Raw genomic sequence first — 19,836 nt, 5'->3', positions numbered from 1 at the left:
GAATCAAATACACAGTGTTAATCAGAATCAAATACACAGTGTTAATCAGAATCAAATACACAGTGTTAATTAGAATCACATATACACAGTGTTAATTAGAATCAAATACACAGTGTTAATTAGAATCAAATACACAGTGTTAATCAGAATCAAATACACAGTGTTAATTAGAATCACATATACACAGTGTTAATTAGAATCACATATACACAGTGTTAATTAGAATCAAATATACACAGTGTTAATTAGAATCAAATACACAGTGTTAATTAGAATCAAATATACACAGTGTTAATTAGAATCACATATACACAGTGTTAATTAGAATCACATATACACAGTGTTAATTAGAATCACATATACACAGTGTTAATTAGAATCAAATATACACAGTGTTAATTAGAATCAAATATACACAGTGTTAATTAGAATCACATATACACAGTGTTAATTAGAATCAAATATACACAGTGTTAATTAGAATCAAATACAGTGTTAATTAGAATCAAATATACACAGTGTTAATTAGAATCAAATACACAGTGTTAATTAGAATCAAATATACACAGTGTTAATTAGAATCACATATACACAGTGTTAATTAGAATCAAATATACACAGTGTTAATTAGAATCAAATACAGTGTTAATTAGAATCAAATATACACAGTGTTAATTAGAATCAAATACACAGTGTTAATTAGAATCAAATATACACAGTGTTAATTAGAATCAAATATACACAGTGTTAATTAGAATCACATACACACAGTGTTAATTAGAATCAAATACAGTGTTAATTAGAATCACATACACACAGTGTTAATTAGAATCACATACACACAGTGTTAATTAGAATCAAATACAGTGTTAATTAGAATCTAATACACAGTGTTAATTAGAATCACATACACACAGTTTTAATTAGAATCACATACACATTGTTAATTAGAATCACATACACACAGTGTTAATTAGAATCAAATACAGTGTTAATTAGAATCACATACACAGTGTTAATTAGAATCAAATACAGTGTTAATTAGAATCAAATACACACAGTGTTAATTAGAATCAAATACACAGTGTTAATCAGAATCACATACAGTGTTAATTAGAATCAAATAAATACAGTGTTAATTAGAATCAAATAAATACAGTGTTAATTAGAATCAAATACACAGTGTTAATCAGAATCACATACAGTGTTAATTAGAATCAAATACACAGTGTTAATCAGAATCACATACACAGTGTTAATCAGAATCAAATACAGTGTTAATTAGAATCAAATACACAGTGTTAATCAGAATCAAATACACAGTGTTAATCAGAATCAAATACACAGTGTTAATTAGAATCACATACACACAGTGTTAATCAGAATCAAATACACAGTGTTAATTAGAATCAAATATACACAGTGTTAATTAGAATCACATATACACAGTGTTAATTAGAATCAAATATACACAGTGTTAATTAGAATCAAATACACACAGTGTTAATTAGAATCAAATATACACAGTGTTAATTAGAATCACATATACACAGTGTTAATTAGAATCAAATACACAGTGTTAATTAGAATCAAATACACAGTGTTAATCAGAATCAAATACACAGTGTTAATTAGAATCACATACACAGTGTTAATCACAATCAAATACACAGTGTTAATTAGAATCAAATACACAGTGTTAATTAGAATCAAATACACAGTGTTAATTAGAATCAAATACACAGTGTTAATTAGAATCAAATACACAGTGTTAATCACAATCAAATACACAGTGTTAATTAGAATCAAATATACACAGTGTTAATTAGAATCACATATACACAGTGTTAATTAGAATCAAATACACAGTGTTAATCACAATCAAATACACAGTGTTAATCAGAATCAAATACACAGTGTTAATTAGAATCAAATATACACAGTGTTAATTAGAATCAAATATACACAGTGTTAATTAGAATCACATATACACAGTGTTAATTAGAATCACATATACACAGTGTTAATTAGAATCACATATACACAGTGTTAATTAGAATCAAATATACACAGTGTTAATTAGAATCAAATACACAGTGTTAATTAGAATCAAATATACACAGTGTTAATTAGAATCACATATACACAGTGTTAATTAGAATCAAATATACACAGTGTTAATTAGAATCAAATACAGTGTTAATTAGAATCAAATATACACAGTGTTAATTAGAATCAAATACACAGTGTTAATTAGAATCAAATATACACAGTGTTAATTAGAATCACATATACACAGTGTTAATTAGAATCAAATATACACAGTGTTAATTAGAATCAAATACAGTGTTAATTAGAATCAAATATACACAGTGTTAATTAGAATCAAATACACAGTGTTAATTAGAATCAAATATACACAGTGTTAATTAGAATCACATATACACAGTGTTAATTAGAATCAAATATACACAGTGTTAATTAGAATCACATACACACAGTGTTAATTAGAATCAAATACAGTGTTAATTAGAATCACATACACACAGTGTTAATTAGAATCACATACACACAGTGTTAATTAGAATCAAATACAGTGTTAATTAGAATCTAATACACAGTGTTAATTAGAATCACATACACACAGTTTTAATTAGAATCACATACACAGTGTTAATTAGAATCACATACACAGTGTTAATTAGAATCATACACAGTGTTAATTAGAATCAAATACAGTGTTAATTAGAATCAAATACACACAGTGTTAATTAGAATCAAATACACAGTGTTAATCAGAATCACATACAGTGTTAATTAGAATCAAATAAATACAGTGTTAATTAGAATCAAATAAATACAGTGTTAATCAGAATCACATACACAGTGTTAATCAGAATCACATACACACAGTGTTAATTAGAATCAAATAAATACAGTGTTAATTAGAATCAAATAAATACAGTGTTAATTAGAATCAAATACACAGTGTTAATCAGAATCACATACACACAGTGTTAATTAGAATCAAATACAGTGTTAATCAGAATCACATACACACAGTGTTAATTAGAATCAAATAAATACAGTGTTAATTAGAATCTAATACACACAGTGTTAATTAGAATCAAATACACAGTGTTAATTAGAATCAAATACACAGTGTTAATTAGAATCAAATACACAGTGTTAATTAGAATCAAATCCACACAGTGTTAATTAGAATCACATACAAAGTGTTAATTAGAATCAAATACACAGTGTTAATTAGAATCAAATCCACACAGTGTTAATTAGAATCACATACACACAGTGTTAATTAGAATCAAATCCACACAGTGTTAATTAGAATCACATACACAGTGTTAATTAGAATCACATACACAGTGTTAATTAGAATCAAATCCACACAGTGTTAATTAGAATCACATACAAAGTGTTAATTAGAATCAAATACACAGTGTTAATTAGAATCAAATCCACACAGTGTTAATTAGAATCACATACACACAGTGTTAATTAGAATCAAATCCACACAGTGTTAATTAGAATCACATACACAGTGTTAATTAGAATCACATACACAGTGTTAATTAGAATCAAATACACACAGTAACATGAAGAACAACCTGCAGTCTGCTGATTAAAACAAACATTTTTAATATGAAATGATTTATTTATGTTTTGTTTTTACTGAGAATCTGACAGTGAACTCTGTATTTTATAAACACTGAGGATGACTCAGGATTATTTACATTTTTTATTAGGATCAAAATTTCAGCAAACAGGATGCGTAACACTTTCAATCCATACGATCATGATGAATGTAAAACGTGTTTCTGACTGACTCCTTCCACTCTGACAGACTGACCCCTCCCACTCGACCAGACTCCTCCCACCATATCAGACTCCTCCCACTCTGTCAGAATTACTCCTCCCAGGTCAGATGTTTAAATATCCAACGCTCCGTTTAGTGTCTTTTTTCCTCACTCCTCTCCTCGCTCCTCTCCTCGCTCATTGATCCTTGTTCCTCTCCTCGCTCCTCGATCCTTGTTCCTCTCCTCGCTCCTGTCCTCGCTCCTGCTGAAATAAGCGACCTGAGTCGTCCTTCAACATGACGGCACAGAACGACTTCCACTTCAAGCGAAGGAAACGAAAAATAAGAGACATGAGAAGTACCGTCAGTCTCACCCATTTGTGGTTAGCTAGCTTAGCATTATCAGTTCTCACAGGGTTTTTATTACGATAGCCAATCAGGAGGCTTGATGTGTGTCATCAGTCAGGATAACGTCTGCTGTGGATGTGGTTAATCACCTGACTTCACAGGTATTGATCATGTTGTATATGTCACTTCCTGTCAGGGTGTGTCCACCCTGTCACTGCTTGTGTCAGAGATGAAGCGGGCGTTCCAGAAGGACACACCTCTTTATGCCAGAAATCCTGTGCCAGTCCCGCCCCCTGCAGGTGTGCAGGTGGCCCAGTCTGCTGGAAGGTGAGTGCTGTTCATCATCTGTAATAGTGATCATTCCTGTCACTATTTTTAATGTCTCAGTCTGGTACCTCACACATACTGCACAAAGCACTTCATATTAATCAACCAGTCAGTCAATCAATCAATCAATCAATCAACCAATCAGTCAGTCAATCAACCAATCAGTCAGTCAATCAATCAATCAATCAGTCAGTCAATTAATCAGTCAGTCAATCAATCAGTCAATCAATCAGTTAATCAATCAGTTAATCAATCAGTCAACCAATCAGTCAATCAATCAGTTAATCAGTCAATCAATCAACAAATCAACCAATCAATCAGTCAGCCAATCAATCAGGGCAACTAATCAATCAGTCAATCAATCAACCAATCAGTCAATCAGTCAGTCAATCAACAAATCCATCAATCAATCAGTCAGTCAATCAGTCAGTCAATCAATTAATCAGTCAGTCAATCAATCAATCAGTCAATCAGTCAGTCAATCAATTAATCAGTCAGTCAATCAATCAACCAATCAGTCAGTCAATCAACCAATCAGTCAGTCAATCAATCAGTCAGTCAACCAATCAGTCAATCAATCAGTCAATCAATCAGTCAATCAATCAGTCAATCAATCAGTCAACCAATCAGTCAATCAATCAGTTAATCAGTCAATCAATCAACAAATCAACCAATCAATCAGTCAGCCAATCAATCAGGGCAACTAATCAATCAGTCAATCAATCAACCAATCAGTCAATCATTCAGTCAATCAACAAATCCATCAATCAATCAGTCAGCCAATCAATCAGGGCAACTAATCAGTCAGTCAATCAACAAATCAATCAGTCAGCCAATCAATCAGGGCAACCAGTCAATCAGTCAGTCAGTCAATCAATCAACCAATCAGTCAGTCAGTCAGTCAATCAATCAGTCAGTCAGTCAATCAACAAATCAATCAGTCAGCCAATCAATCAGGGCAACTAATCAATCAGTCAATCAATCAACCAATCAATCAGTCAATCAATCAGTCAGTCAGTCAATCAGTCAGTCAATCAATCAGTCAGTCAACCAATCAGTGAAACAATCAGTCAGTCAACCAATCAGTCAGTCAGTCAATCAACCAATCAATCAGTCGGTTAATCAGTCAGTCAATCAGTCAGTTAGTCAGTCAATCAATCAGTCGGTCAGTCAATCAGTCAACCAATCAATCAGTCGGTTAATCAGTCAATCAACCAGTCAGTCAGTCAGTCAGTCAATCAATCTTTATATGTCTTGTCATTAAAAGCTTTCAAATGTTTTTAAGTTTTCAAACTTATATTTTTGTCTCTTGTAAAAGGTAATTTCTATTCCTTCATTTTGTTTTGTCCTGCAGCCTTCACCACTGCTCCTCCTCCTCCTCCTCCTCCTCCTCTGGACTGAGAGGTAAACTTCCTGTGGCTCAGGAGCTAACTGTCCCTGTGTGGAAACATGAGGTCAATAGAACAAATCATTTTTTGATTTCAAACAGTATAAGAGTAGGATAGTTATTCATATAATGAGGCGTGCTGGTCTGACTGACAGGTGGGTGTTGTTTGTCGGGAGGCTTAAGCCCCGCCTCTTTGTCTGTTCAGCATTTTCAAAATGGCGATCGCCATCAGCGATGTCCTATTCAGTAACCGTTGAGTGACGTCATTCAGGCTTTGTCCGTGTTTATTGACAGTCTGTGGTTATCAGGCTTGGGTGTTTGATGAAGCCCCCCCCCCCCTGTTGCAGTAGGCCAATGGGAGCAAAGCAGGGAGGTGAGAGTGAGGAGGTCGTACACTGAGGAGCTGCTAGGCATTGACTTCAGTGCTCCTCCTCAATCTACCAACAACCCCTTCATAATCCCCTCCCCCTCTTCAGGTGAGCTGATGATGTCACAGGACAGGGTCATGTGACACAGTGTACAGATTTAGATACCAGGATCAGAAACAGGTAACATGTGGTTCTGGTCTGCAGGTGTCCCCCCTGTGGACCCTCTCAGTGGGATGATGGGAGCTCTGAGACTGGAGTCCGTAAGGGAGCGGCTCAGTGACTCACCTGTGAGGACTATCCAATCAGGAGCTCACAGACTCACTGCAGACCAAGACCAGGTGTCAGGACCAGCATCTGGACCCAATCAGAGCCTACAACCAGACCACATACAGGTGAGCTGGTCTACACATGAGTCAGTCTACAGGTGACTCAGTCTACAGGTGAGCCAGCCTACAGGTGACTGAGTCTACAGGTGACTCAGTCTACAGGTGAGTCAGCCTACAGCTGACTCAGTCTACAGGTGACTCATTCTACAAGTGAGCCAGTCTACAGGTGAGCCAGTCTACAGGTGAGCCAGTCTACAGGTGACTCATTCTACATGTGAGTCAGTCTACAGGTGACTCATGTACTAACATGTAGACAGACTCACCTGTAGTCAGTCTACAGGTGAGTCAGTCTACAGGTGACTCAGTCTACATGTTAGTCAGTCTACAGGTGACTCAGTCTACATGTTAGTCAGTCTACAGGTGAGTCAGTCTACAGGTGACTCAGTCTACATGTTAGTCAGTCTACAGGTGAGTCAGTCTACAGGTGACTCAGTCTACATGTTAGTCAGTCTACATGTGAGTCAGTCTACATGTGAGTCACTCTACAGGTGACTCAGTCTACAGGTGAGTCAGTCTACAGGTGACTCAGTCTACATGTTAGTCAGTCTACATGTGAGTCAGTCTACATGTTAGTCAGTCTACAGGTGACTCAGTCTACAGGTGAGTCCGTCTACATGTGACTCAGTCTACAGGTGAGTCTGTCTACATGTGAGTCTGTCTACATGTGAGTCAGTCTACAGGTGAGTCTGTCTACAGGTGACTCAGTCTACATGTTAGTCAGTCTACAGGTGAGTCAGTCTACAGGTGAGTCAGTCTACATGTTAGTCAGTCTACAGGTGACTCAGGCTACAGGTGACTCAGTCTACAGGTAACTCAGTCTACATGTTAGTCAGTCTACAGGTGAGTCAGTCTACATGTTAGTCAGTCTACAGGTGACTCAGTCTACAGGTAACTCAGTCTACAGGTGAGTAAGTCTACATGTTAGTCAGTCTACAGGTGAGTCAGTCTACATGTTAGTCAGTCTACAGGACACTCAGTCTACAGGTGACTCAGTCTACAGGACACTCAGTCTACAGGTAACTCAGTCTACAGGTGACTCAGTCTACATGTTAGTCAGTCTACAGGTGACTCAGTCTACATGTTAGTCAGTCTACAGGTGAGTCAGTCTACATGTTAGTCAGTCTACAGGTGACTCAGTCTACAGGTGACTCAGTCTACAGGTGACTCAGTCTACATGTTAGTCAGTCTACAGGTGACTCAGTCTACATGTTAGTCAGTCTACAGGTGACTCAGTCTACATGTTAGTCAGTCTACAGGTGAGTCAGTCTACATGTGACTCAGTCTACAGGTGAGTCAGTCTACAGGTGAGTCAGTCCACATGTTAGTCAGTCTACAGGTGAGTCAGTCTACTGGTGACTCAGTCTACATGTTAGTCAGTCTACAGGTGACTCAGTCTACATGTTATTCAGTCTACAGGTGAGTCAGTCTACATGTGACTCAGTCTACAGGTGAGTCAGTCTACAGGTGAGTCAGTCCACATGTTAGTCAGTCTACAGGTGAGTCAGTCTACAGGTGAGTCAGTCTACAGGTGAGTCAGTCTACAGGTGAGTCAGTCTACTAGTGACTCAGTCTACAGGTAACTCAGTCTACATGTTAGTCAGTCTACATGTTAGTCAGTCTACAGGTGACTCAGTCTATAGGTGACTCAGTCTACATGTTAGTCAGTCTACAGGTGAGTCAGTCTACATGTTAGTCAGTCTACAGGTGAGTCAGTCTACAGGTAACTCAGTCTACAGGTGACTCAGTCTACAGGTCAGTCAGTCTACATGTTAGTCAGTCTAGAGGACACTCAGTCTACAGGTGACTCAGTCTACAGGACACTCAGTCTACAGGTGACTCAGTCTACAGGTAACTCAGTCTACAGGTGACTCAGTCTACATGTTATCAGTCTACAGGTGACTCAGTCTACATGTTAGTCAGTCTACAGGTGACTCAGTCTACAGGTGAGTCAGTCTACATGTTAGTCAGTCTAGAGGACACTCAGTCTACAGGTGACTCAGTCTACAGGTAACTCAGTCTACAGGTGACTCAGTCTACATGTTATCAGTCTACAGGTGACTCAGTCTACATGTTAGTCAGTCTACAGGTGACTCAGTCTACAGGTGAGTCAGTCTACATGTTAGTCAGTCTAGAGGACACTCAGTCTACAGGTGACTCAGTCTACAGGACACTCAGTCTACAGGTGACTCAGTCTACAGGACACTCAGTCTACAGGTGACTCAGTCTACAGGTAACTCAGTCTACAGGTGACTCAGTCTACATGTTAGTCAGTCTACAGGTGACTCAGTCTACATGTTAGTCAGTCTACAGGTGAGACAGTCTACATGTTAGTCAGTCTACAGGTGACTCAGTCTACAGGTGACTCAGTCTACATGTTAGTCAGTCTACAGGTGAATCAGTCTACATGTTAGTCAGTCTACAGGACACTCAGTCTACAGGTGACTCAGTCTACAGGACACTCAGTCTACAGGTGACTCAGTCTACAGGTAACTCAGTCTACAGGTGACTCAGTCTACATGTTAGTCAGTCTACAGGTGACTCAGTCTACAGGTGAGTCAGTCCACATGTTAGTCAGTCTACAGGTGAGTCAGTCTACAGGTGAGTCAGTCTACAGGTGACTCAGTCTACAGGTAACTCAGTCTACATGTTAGTCAGTCTACAGGTGAGTCAGTCTACATGTTAGTCAGTCTACAGGACACTCAGTCTACAGGTGACTCAGTCTACAGGACACTCAGTCTACAGGTGACTCAGTCTACAGGACACTCAGTCTACAGGTGACTCAGTCTACAGGTAACTCAGTCTACAGGTGACTCAGTCTACATGTTAGTCAGTCTACAGGTGACTCAGTCTACATGTTAGTCAGTCTACAGGTGAGTCAGTCTACATGTTAGTCAGTCTACAGGTGACTCAGTCTACAGGTGACTCAGTCTACATGTTAGTCAGTCTACATGTGACTCAGTCTACATGTTAGTCAGTCTACAGGTGAGTCAGTCTACATGTGACTCAGTCTACAGGTGAGTCAGTCTACAGGTGAGTCAGTCCACATGTTAGTCAGTCTACAGGTGAGTCAGTCTACAGGTGAGTCAGTCTACAGGTGAGTCAGTCTACAGGTGAGTCAGTCTACTGGTGACTCAGTGTACAGGTGACTCAGTCTACAGGTAACTCAGTCTACATGTTAGTCAGTCTACAGGTGACTCAGTCTACATGCCTCCACCTCCTCCTCTTCCTGATTCTTCTCCTTCTCTTTCCCTCCTTCAGATGACGGCTTGTCTTAATCCGGACCAGGCGGCCATCTTCCTGTCTCTAATGACCATGGAGGGGCGGAGTTTCAGCCCTGATGATGTCATAGAGGCGATCCAGCTCAACAGAGATTTCTCATCAGCTCTCAAGTTCCTAACTCACTGCTGCCCCATCTGTCAGGAGCAGGTATCCTTCAGCAAGGTGAGAATCAGCCAATCAGAGCAGACTGCCTTCTGTCTGTATTTATCGTAGATCATCACCATGACTCACTGTTTCTTCTTCTCTGTCTGTATTTATCGTAGATCATCACCATGACTCACTGTTTCTTCTTCTTCTTCTCTGTCTGTATTTATCGTAGATCATCACCATGACTCAATGTTTCTTCTTCTTCTCTGTCTGTATTTATCGTAGATCATCACCATGACTCACTGTTTCTTCTTCTTCTCTGTCTGTATTTCTCGTAGATCATCACCATGACTCACTCTTTCTTCCTCTGTCTGTATTTATCGTAGATCATCACCATGACTCACCGTTTCTTCTTCTCTGTCTGTATTTATCGTAGATCATCACCATGACTCACTGCTTCTTCTTCTTCTGTGTCTGTATTTCTCGTAGATCATCACCATGACTCACTGTTTCTTCTTCTCTGTCTGTATTTATCGTAGATCATCACCATGACTCACTGCTTCTTCTTCTCTGTCTGTATTTATCGTAGATCATCACCATGACTCACTGTTTCTAATTCTTCTCTGTCTGTATTTATCGTAGATCATCACCATGACTCACTGTTTCTTCTTCTTCTTCTGTGTCTGTATTTATCGTAGATCATCACCATGACTCACTGTTTCTTCTTCTCTGTCTGTATTTATCGTAGATCATCACCATGACTCACTGTTTCTTCTTCTCTGTCTGTATTTATCGTAGATCATCACCATGACTCACTGTTTCTTCTTCTCTGTCTGTATTTATCGTAGATCATCACCATGACTCACTGTTTCTTCTTCTTCTTCTCTGTCTGTATTTATCGTAGATCATCACCATGACTCACTGTTTCTTCTTCTTCTCTGTCTGTATTTATCGTAGATCATCACCATGACTCACTGCTTCTTCTTCTCTGTCTGTATTTATCGTAGATCATCACTATGACTCACTGTTTCTTCTTCTTCTCTGTCTGTATTTATTGTAGATCATCACCATGACTCACTGTTTCTTCTTCTTCTTCTCTGTCTGTATTTATCGTAGATCATCACCATGACTCACTGTTCTTCTTCTCTGTCTGTATTTATCGTAGATCATCACCATGACTCACTGCTTCTTCTTCTCTGTCTGTATTTATCGTAGATCATCACCATGGCTCACTGTTTCTTCTTCTCTGTCTGTATTTCTCGTAGATCATCACCATGACTCACTGTTTCCTCTTCTCTGTCTGTATTTATCGTAGATCATCACCATGACTCACTGTTTCTTCTTCTTCTTCTCTGTCTGTATTTATCGTAGATCATCACCATGACTCACTGTTTCTTCTTCTTCTCTGTCTGTATTTCTCGTAGATGATCACCATGACTCACTGGTTCTTCTTCTCTGTCTGTATTTATCGTAGATCATCACCATGACTCACTGCTTCTTCTTCTCTGTCTGTATTTATCGTAGATCATCACCATGACTCACTGTTTCTTCTTCTCTGTCTGTATTTCTCGTAGATCATCACCATGACTCACTGTTTCCTCTTCTCTGTCTGTATTTATCGTAGATCATCACCATGACTCACTGTTTCTTCTTCTTCTTCTCTGTCTGTATTTATCGTAGATCATCACCATGACTCACTGTTTCTTCTTCTTCTCTGTCTGTATTTCTCGTAGATGATCACCATGACTCACTGTTTCTTCTTCTTTGTCTGTATTTATCGTAGATCATCACCATGACTCACTGTTTCTTCTTCTCTGTCTGTATTTATCGTAGATCATCACCATGACTCACTGTTTCTTCTTCTCTGTCTGTATTTATCGTAGATCATCACCATGACTCACTGTTTCTTCTTCTTCTTCTCTGTCTGTATTTATCGTAGATCATCACCATGACTCACTGTTTCTTCTTCTCTGTCTGTATTTATCGTAGATCATCACCATGACTCACTGTTTCTTCTTCTTCTTCTCTGTCTGTATTTATCGTAGATCATCACCATGACTCACTGCTTCTTCTTCTCTGTCTGTATTTATCGTAGATCATCACTATGACTCACTGTTTCTTCTTCTTCTCTGTCTGTATTTATCGTAGATCATCACCATGACTCACTGTTTCTTCTTCTTCTTCTCTGTCTGTATTTATCGTAGATCATCACCATGACTCACTGTTCTTCTTCTCTGTCTGTATTTATCGTAGATCATCACCATGACTCACTGTTTCTTCTTCTCTGTCTGTATTTCTCGTAGATCATCACCATGACTCACTGTTTCCTCTTCTCTGTCTGTATTTATCGTAGATCATCACCATGACTCACTGTTTCTTCTTCTTCTCTGTCTGTATTTCTCGTAGATCATCACCATGACTCACTGTTTCTTCTTCTTCTCTGTCTGTATTTCTCTTAGATGATCACCATGACTCACTGTTTCTTCTTCTCTGTCTGTATTTATCGTAGATCATCACCATGACTCACTGCTTCTTCTTCTCTGTCTGTATTTATCGTAGATCATCACCATGACTCACTGTTTCTTCTTCTCTGTCTGTATTTCTCGTAGATCATCACCATGACTCACTGTTTCCTCTTCTCTGTCTGTATTTATCGTAGATCATCACCATGACTCACTGTTTCTTCTTCTTCTCTGTCTGTATTTATCGTAGATCATCACCATGACTCACTGTTTCTTCTTCTTCTCTGTCTGTATTTCTCGTAGATGATCACCATGACTCACTGTTTCTTCTTCTTTGTCTGTATTTATCGTAGATCATCACCATGACTCACTGTTTCTTCTTCTCTGTCTGTATTTATCGTAGATCATCACCATGACTCACTGTTTCTTCTTCTCTGTCTGTATTTATCGTAGATCATCACCATGACTCACTGTTTCTTCTTCTTCTTCTCTGTCTGTATTTATCGTAGATCATCACCATGACTCACTGTTTCTTCTTCTTCTCTGTCTGTATTTCTCGTAGATGATCACCATGACTCACTGTTTCTTCTTCTTTGTCTGTATTTATCGTAGATCATCACCATGACTCACTGTTTCTTCTTCTCTGTCTGTATTTATCGTAGATCATCACCATGACTCACTGTTTCTTCTTCTGTCTGTATTTATCGTAGATCATCACCATGACTCACTGTTTCTTCTTCTTCTTCTCTGTCTGTATTTATCGTAGATCATCACCATGACTCACTGTTTCTTCTTCTTCTTCTCTGTCTGTATTTATCGTAGATCATCACCATGACTCACTGTTTCTTCTTCTCTGTCTGTATTTATCGTAGATCATCACCATGACTCACTGTTTCTTCTTCTCTGTCTGTATTTATCGTAGATCATCACCATGACTCACTGTTTCTTCTTCTTCTTCTCTGTCTGTATTTATCGTAGATCATCACCATGACTCACTGTTTCTTGTTCTCTGTCTGTATTTATCGTAGATCATCACCATGACTCACTGTTTCTTGTTCTCTGTCTGTATTTATCGTAGATCATCACCATGACTCACTGTTTCTTCTTCTTCTTCTCTGTATTTATCGTAGATCATCACCATGACTCACTGTTTCTTCTTCTTCTCTGTCTGTATTTCTCGTAGATGATCACCATGAGTCACTGTTTCTTCTTCTTCTTTGTCTGTATTTATCGTAGATCATCACCATGACTCACTGCTTCGTCTTCTCTGTCTGTATTTATCGTAGATCATCACCATGACTCACTGTTTCTTCTTCTTCTCTGTCTGTATTTATCGTAGATCATCACCATGACTCACTGTTTCTTCTTCTTCTTCTCTGTCTGTATTTATCGTAGATCATCACCATGACTCACTGTTTCTTCTTCTTCTTTGTCTGTATTTATCGTAGATCATCACCATGACTCACTGCTTCTTCTTCTCTGTCTGTATTTCTCGTAGATCATCACCATGACTCACTGCTTCTTCTTCTTCTCTGTCTGTATTTATCGTAGATCATCACCATGACTCACTGTTTCTTCTTCTCTGTCTGTATTTATCGTAGATCATCACCATGACTCACTGCTTCTTCTTCTTCTCTGTCTGTATTTCTCGTAGATCATCACCATGACTCACTGTTTCTTCTTCTTCTCTGTCTGTATTTATCGTAGATCATCACCATGACTCACTGCTTCTTCTTCTTCTCTGTCTGTATTTCTCGTAGATCATCACCATGACTCACTGTTTCTTCTTCTTCTCTGTCTGTATTTCTCGTAGATCATCACCATGACTCACTGTTTCTTCTTCTCTGTCTGTATTTATCGTAGATCATCACCATGACTCACTGTTTCTTCTTCTCTGTCTGTATTTATCGCAGATCATCACCATGACTCACTGTTTCTTCTTCTTTGTCTGTATTTATCGTAGATCATCACCATGACTCACTGCTTCTTCTTCTCTGTCTGTATTTATCGTAGATCATCACCATGACTCACTGCTTCTTCTTCTTCTCTGTCTGTATTTCTCGTAGATGATCACCATGACTCACTGTTTCTTCTTCTTCTTTGTCTGTATTTATCGTAGATCATCACCATGACTCACTGCTTCGTCTTCTCTGTCTGTATTTATCGTAGATCATCACCATGACTCACTGTTTCTTCTTCTCTGTCTGTATTTATCGTAGATCATCACCATGACTCACTGTTTCTTCTTCTTCTTCTCTGTCTGTATTTATCGTAGATCATCACCATGACTCACTGTTTCTTCTTCTCTGTCTGTATTTATCGTAGATCATCACCATTACTCAATGTTTCTTCTTCTCTGTCTGTATTTATCGTAGATCATCACCATAACTCACTGTTTCTTCTTCTCTGTCTGTATTTATCGTAGAGCATCACCATGACTCACTGCTTCTTCTTCTTCTCTGTCTGTATTTCTCGTAGATCATCACCATGACTCACTGTTTCTTCTTCTTCTCTGTCTGTATTTATCGTAGATGATCACCATGACTCACTGCTTCTTCTTCTTCTCTGTCTGTATTTCTCGTAGATCATCACCTTGACTCACTGTTTCTTCTTCTTCTCTGTCTGTATTTATCGTAGATCATCACCATGACTCACTGTTTCTTCTTCTCTGTCTGTATTTATCGTAGATCATCACCATGACTCACTGTTTCTTCTTCTTCTTCTCTGTCTGTATTTCTCGTAGATCATCACCATGACTCACTGTTTCCTCTTCTCTGTCTGTATTCATCGTAGATCATCACCATGACTCACTGTTTCTTCTTCTGTCTGTATTTATCGTAGATCATCACCATGACTCACTGTTTCTTCTTCTTCTCTGTCTGTATTTCTCGTAGATCATCACCATGACTCACTGCTTCTTCTTCTCTGTCTGTATTTATCGTAGATCATCACCATGACTCACTGTTTCGTCTTCTTCTCTGTCTGTATTTATCGTAGATCATCACCATGACTCACTGTTTCTTCTTCTTCTCTGTCTGTATTTCTCGTAGATCATCACCATGACTCACTGTTTCTTCTTCTCTGTCTGTATTTATCGTAGATCATCACCATGACTCACTGTTTCTTCTTCTCTGTCTGTATTTATTGTAGATCATCACCATGACTCACTGTTTCTTCTTCTTCTCTGTCTGTATTTATCGTAGATCATCACCATGACTCACTGCTTCTTCTTCTCTGTCTGTATTTATCGTAGATCATCACCATGACTCACTGCTTCTTCTTCTTCTCTGTCTGTATTTCTCGTAGATGATCACCATGACTCACTGTTTCTTCTTCTTCTTTGTCTGTATTTATCGTAGATCATCACCATGACTCACTGCTTCGTCTTCTCTGTCTGTATTTATCGTAGATCATCACCATGACTCACTGTTTCTTCTTCTCTGTCTGTATTTATCGTAGATCATCACCATGACTCACTGTTTCTTCTTCTCTGTCTGTATTTATCGTAGATCATCATCATGACTCACTGTTTCTTCTTCTTCTCTGTCTGTATTTATCGTAGATCATCACCATGACTCACTGCTTCTTCTTCTCTGTCTGTATTTATCGTAGATCATCACCATGACTCACTGCTTCTTCTTCTTCTCTGTCTGTATTTCTCGTAGATGATCACCATGACTCACTGTTTCTTCTTCTTCTTTGTCTGTATTTATCGTAGATCATCACCATGACTCACTGTTTCTTCTTCTTCTTTGTCTGTATTTCTCGTAGATCATCACCATGACTCACTGCTTCGTCTTCTCTGTCTGTATTTATCGTAGATCATCACCATGACTCACTGTTTCTTCTTCTTCTCTGTCTGTATTTATCGTAGAGCATCACCATGACTCACTGCTTCTTCTTCTTCTCTGTCTGTATTTATCGTAGATCATCACCATGACTCACTGTTTCTTCTTCTTCTCTGTCTGTATTTCTCGTAGATCATCACCATGACTCACTGTTTCTTCTTCTCTGTCTGTATTTATCGTAGATCATCACCATGACTCACTGTTTCTTCTTCTCTGTCTGTATTTATCGTAGATCATCACCATGACTCACTGTTCCTTCTTCTCTGTCTGTATTTATCGTAGATCATCACCATGACTCACTGTTTCTTCTTCTCTGTCTGTATTTATCGTAGCTCATCACCATGACTCACTGCTTCTTCTTCTTCTCTGTCTGTATTTCTCGTAGATGATCACCATGACTCACTGTTTCTTCTTCTTTGTCTGTATTTATCGTAGATCATCACCATGACTCACTGCTTCGTCTTCTCTGTCTGTATTTATCGTAGATCATCACCATGACTCACTGTTTCTTCTTCTTCTCTGTCTGTATTTATCGTAGATCATCACCATGACTCACTGTTTCTTCTTCTTCTTCTCTGTCTGTATTTCTCGTAGATGATCACCATGACTCACTGTTTCTTCTTCTTCTTTGTCTGTATTTATCGTAGATCATCACCATGACTCACTGCTTCTTCTTCTCTGTCTGTATTTATCGTAGATCATCACCATGACTCACTGCTTCTTCTTCTCTGTCTGTATTTATCGTAAAGCATCACCATGAGTCACTGCTTCTTCTTCTTCTCTGTCTGTATTTATCGTAGATCATCACCATGACTCACTGTTTCTTCTTCTCTGTCTGTATTTATCGTAGAGCATCACCATGACTCACTGCTTCTTCTTCTTCTGTCTGTATTTCTCGTAGATCATCACCATGACTCACTGTTTCTTCTTCTTCTCTGTCTGTATTTATCGTAGATCATCACCATGACTCACTGTTTCTTCTTCTCTGTCTGTATTTCTCATAGATGAGCACCATGACTCACTGCTCCTTCTTCTCTGTCTGTATTTATCGTAGATCATCACCATGACTCACTGTTTCTTCTTCTTCTCTGTCTGTATTTATCGTAGATCATCACCATGACTCATTGCTTCTTCTTCTCTGTCTGTATTTATCGTAGATCATCACTATGACTCACTGTTTCTTCTTCTTCTCTGTCTGTATTTCTCGTAGATCATCACCATGACTCACTGTTTTTTCTTCTCTGTCTGTATTTATTGTAGATCATCACCATGACTCACTGTTTCTTCTTCTTCTCTGTCTGTATTTCTCGTAGATCATCACCATGACTCACTGCTTCTTCTTCTCTGTCTGTATTTATCGTAGATCATCACCATGACTCACTGTTTCGTCTTCTTCTCTGTCTGTATTTATCGTAGATCATCACCATGACTCACTGTTTCTTCTTCTTCTCTGTCTGTATTTCTCGTAGATCATCACCATGACTCACTGTTTCTTCTTTTCTGTCTGTATTTATCGTAGATCATCACCATGACTCACTGTTTCTTCTTCTCTGTCTGTATTTATCGTAGATCATCACCATGACTCACTGTTTCTTCTTCTTCTCTGTCTGTATTTCTCGTAGATCATCACCATGACTCACTGCTTCTTCTTCTCTGTCTGTATTTATCGTAGATCATCACCATGACTCACTGTTTCGTCTTCTTCTCTGTCTGTATTTATCGTAGATCATCACCATGACTCACTGTTTCTTCTTCTTCTGTCTGTATTTCTCGTAGATCATCACCATGACTCACTGTTTCTTCTTCTCTGTCTGTATTTATCGTAGATCATCACCATGACTCACTGTTTCTTCTTCTCTGTCTGTATTTATCGTAGATCATCACCATGACTCACTGTTTCTTCTTCTTCTCTGTCTGTATTTATCGTAGATCATCACCATGACTCACTGCTTCTTCTTCTCTGTCTGTATTTATCGTAGATCATCACCATGACTCACTGCTTCTTCTTCTTCTCTGTCTGTATTTCTCGTAGATGATCACCATGACTCACTGTTTCTTCTTCTTCTTTGTCTGTATTTATCGTAGATTATCACCATGACTCACTGCTTCGTCTTCTCTGTCTGTATTTATCGTAGATCATCACCATGACTCACTGTTTCTTCTTCTCTGTCTGTATTTATCGTAGATCATCATCATGACTCACTGTTTCTTCTTCTTCTCTGTCTGTATTTATCGTAGATCATCACCATGACTCACTGCTTCGTCTTCTCTGTCTGTATTTATCGTAGATCATCACCATGACTCACTGTTTCTTCTTCTTCTCTGTCTGTATTTATCGTAGATCATCACCATGACTCACTGTTTCTTCTTCTTCTTCTCTGTCTGTATTTCTCGTAGATGATCACCATGACTCACTGTTTCTTCTTCTTCTTTGTCTGTATTTATCGTAGATCATCACCATGACTCACTGCTTCTTCTTCTCTGTCTGTATTTATCGTAGATCATCACCATGACTCACTGCTTCTTCTTCTCTGTCTTTATTTATCGTAGAGCATCACCATGACTCACTGCTTCTTCTTCTTCTCTGTCTGTATTTATCGTAGATCATCACCATGACTCACTGTTTCTTCTTCTCTGTCTGTATTTATCGTAGAGCATCACCATGACTCACTGCTTCTTCTTCTTCTGTCTGTATTTCTCGTAGATCATCACCATGACTCACTGTTTCTTCTTCTTCTCTGTCTGTATTTCTCGTAGATCATCACCATGACTCACTGTTTCTTCTTCTTCTCTGTCTGTATTTCTCGTAGATCATCACCATGACTCACTGTTTCTTCTTCTTCTCTGTCTGTATTTATCGTAGATCATCACCATGACTCACTGTTTCTTCTTCTCTGTCTGTATTTCTCATAGATGAGCACCATGACTCACTGCTCCTTCTTCTCTGTCTGTATTTATCGTAGATCATCACCATGACTCACTGTTTCTTCTTCTTCTCTGTCTGTATTTATCGTAGATCATCACCATGACTCATTGCTTCTTCTTCTCTGTCTGTATTTATTGTAGATCATCACTATGACTCACTGTTTCTTCTTCTTCTCTGTCTGTATTTCTCGTAGATCATCACCATGACTCACTGTTTCTTCTTCTCTGTCTGTATTTATTGTAGATCATCACCATGACTCACTGTTTCTTCTTCTCTGTCTGTATTTATCGTAGATCATCACCATGACTCACTGTTTCTTCTTCTTCGCTGTCTGTATTTATCGTAGATCATCACCATGACTCACTGTTTCTTCTTCTCTGTCTGTATTTCTCATAGATGAGCACCATGACTCACTGCTCCTTCTTCTTCTCTGTCTGTATTTATCGTAGATGATCACCATGACTCACTGCTTCTTCTTCTTCTCTGTCTGTATTTATCGTAGATCATCACCATGACTCACTGCTTCGTCTTCTCTGTCTGTATTTATCGTAGATCATCACCATGACTCACTGTTTCTTCTTCTCTGTCTGTATTTATCGTA

At 38.5% G+C, this 19,836-nt stretch overlaps 2 protein-coding genes across 2 annotated transcripts in view; both read left to right on the top strand.

Moving 5' to 3' along the window:
- Positions 1-6,012, top strand: part of LOC132979657 (ubiquitin-conjugating enzyme E2 variant 3-like) — a 138,264-nt gene extending 132,252 nt beyond the window's left edge. The window contains exons 6-7 of the mRNA XM_061045558.1: positions 4,362-4,492; positions 5,847-6,012. Of these exons, the coding sequence (XP_060901541.1) occupies positions 4,362-4,492; positions 5,847-5,997 (282 nt within the window). The 3' untranslated portion in view covers positions 5,998-6,012. The remainder of the gene's footprint in view (positions 1-4,361; positions 4,493-5,846) is intronic.
- Positions 6,013-6,205: 193 nt separating this feature from the next.
- LOC132979652 (E3 ubiquitin-protein ligase RNF31-like) overlaps positions 6,206-19,836 on the top strand; it is a 38,067-nt gene continuing 24,436 nt past the window's right edge. Inside the window, exons 1-3 of the mRNA XM_061045550.1 lie at positions 6,206-6,355; positions 6,452-6,639; positions 9,892-10,074. Coding sequence (XP_060901533.1) covers positions 6,481-6,639; positions 9,892-10,074 — 342 coding nt within the window. The 5' untranslated portion in view covers positions 6,206-6,355; positions 6,452-6,480. The remainder of the gene's footprint in view (positions 6,356-6,451; positions 6,640-9,891; positions 10,075-19,836) is intronic.

The sequence above is a fragment of the Labrus mixtus genome, chromosome 8, assembly GCF_963584025.1.
Source record: "Labrus mixtus chromosome 8, fLabMix1.1, whole genome shotgun sequence".
NCBI lineage: Eukaryota > Metazoa > Chordata > Actinopteri > Labriformes > Labridae > Labrus > Labrus mixtus.
This window is presented reverse-complemented; position numbering and strand designations above follow the sequence as displayed.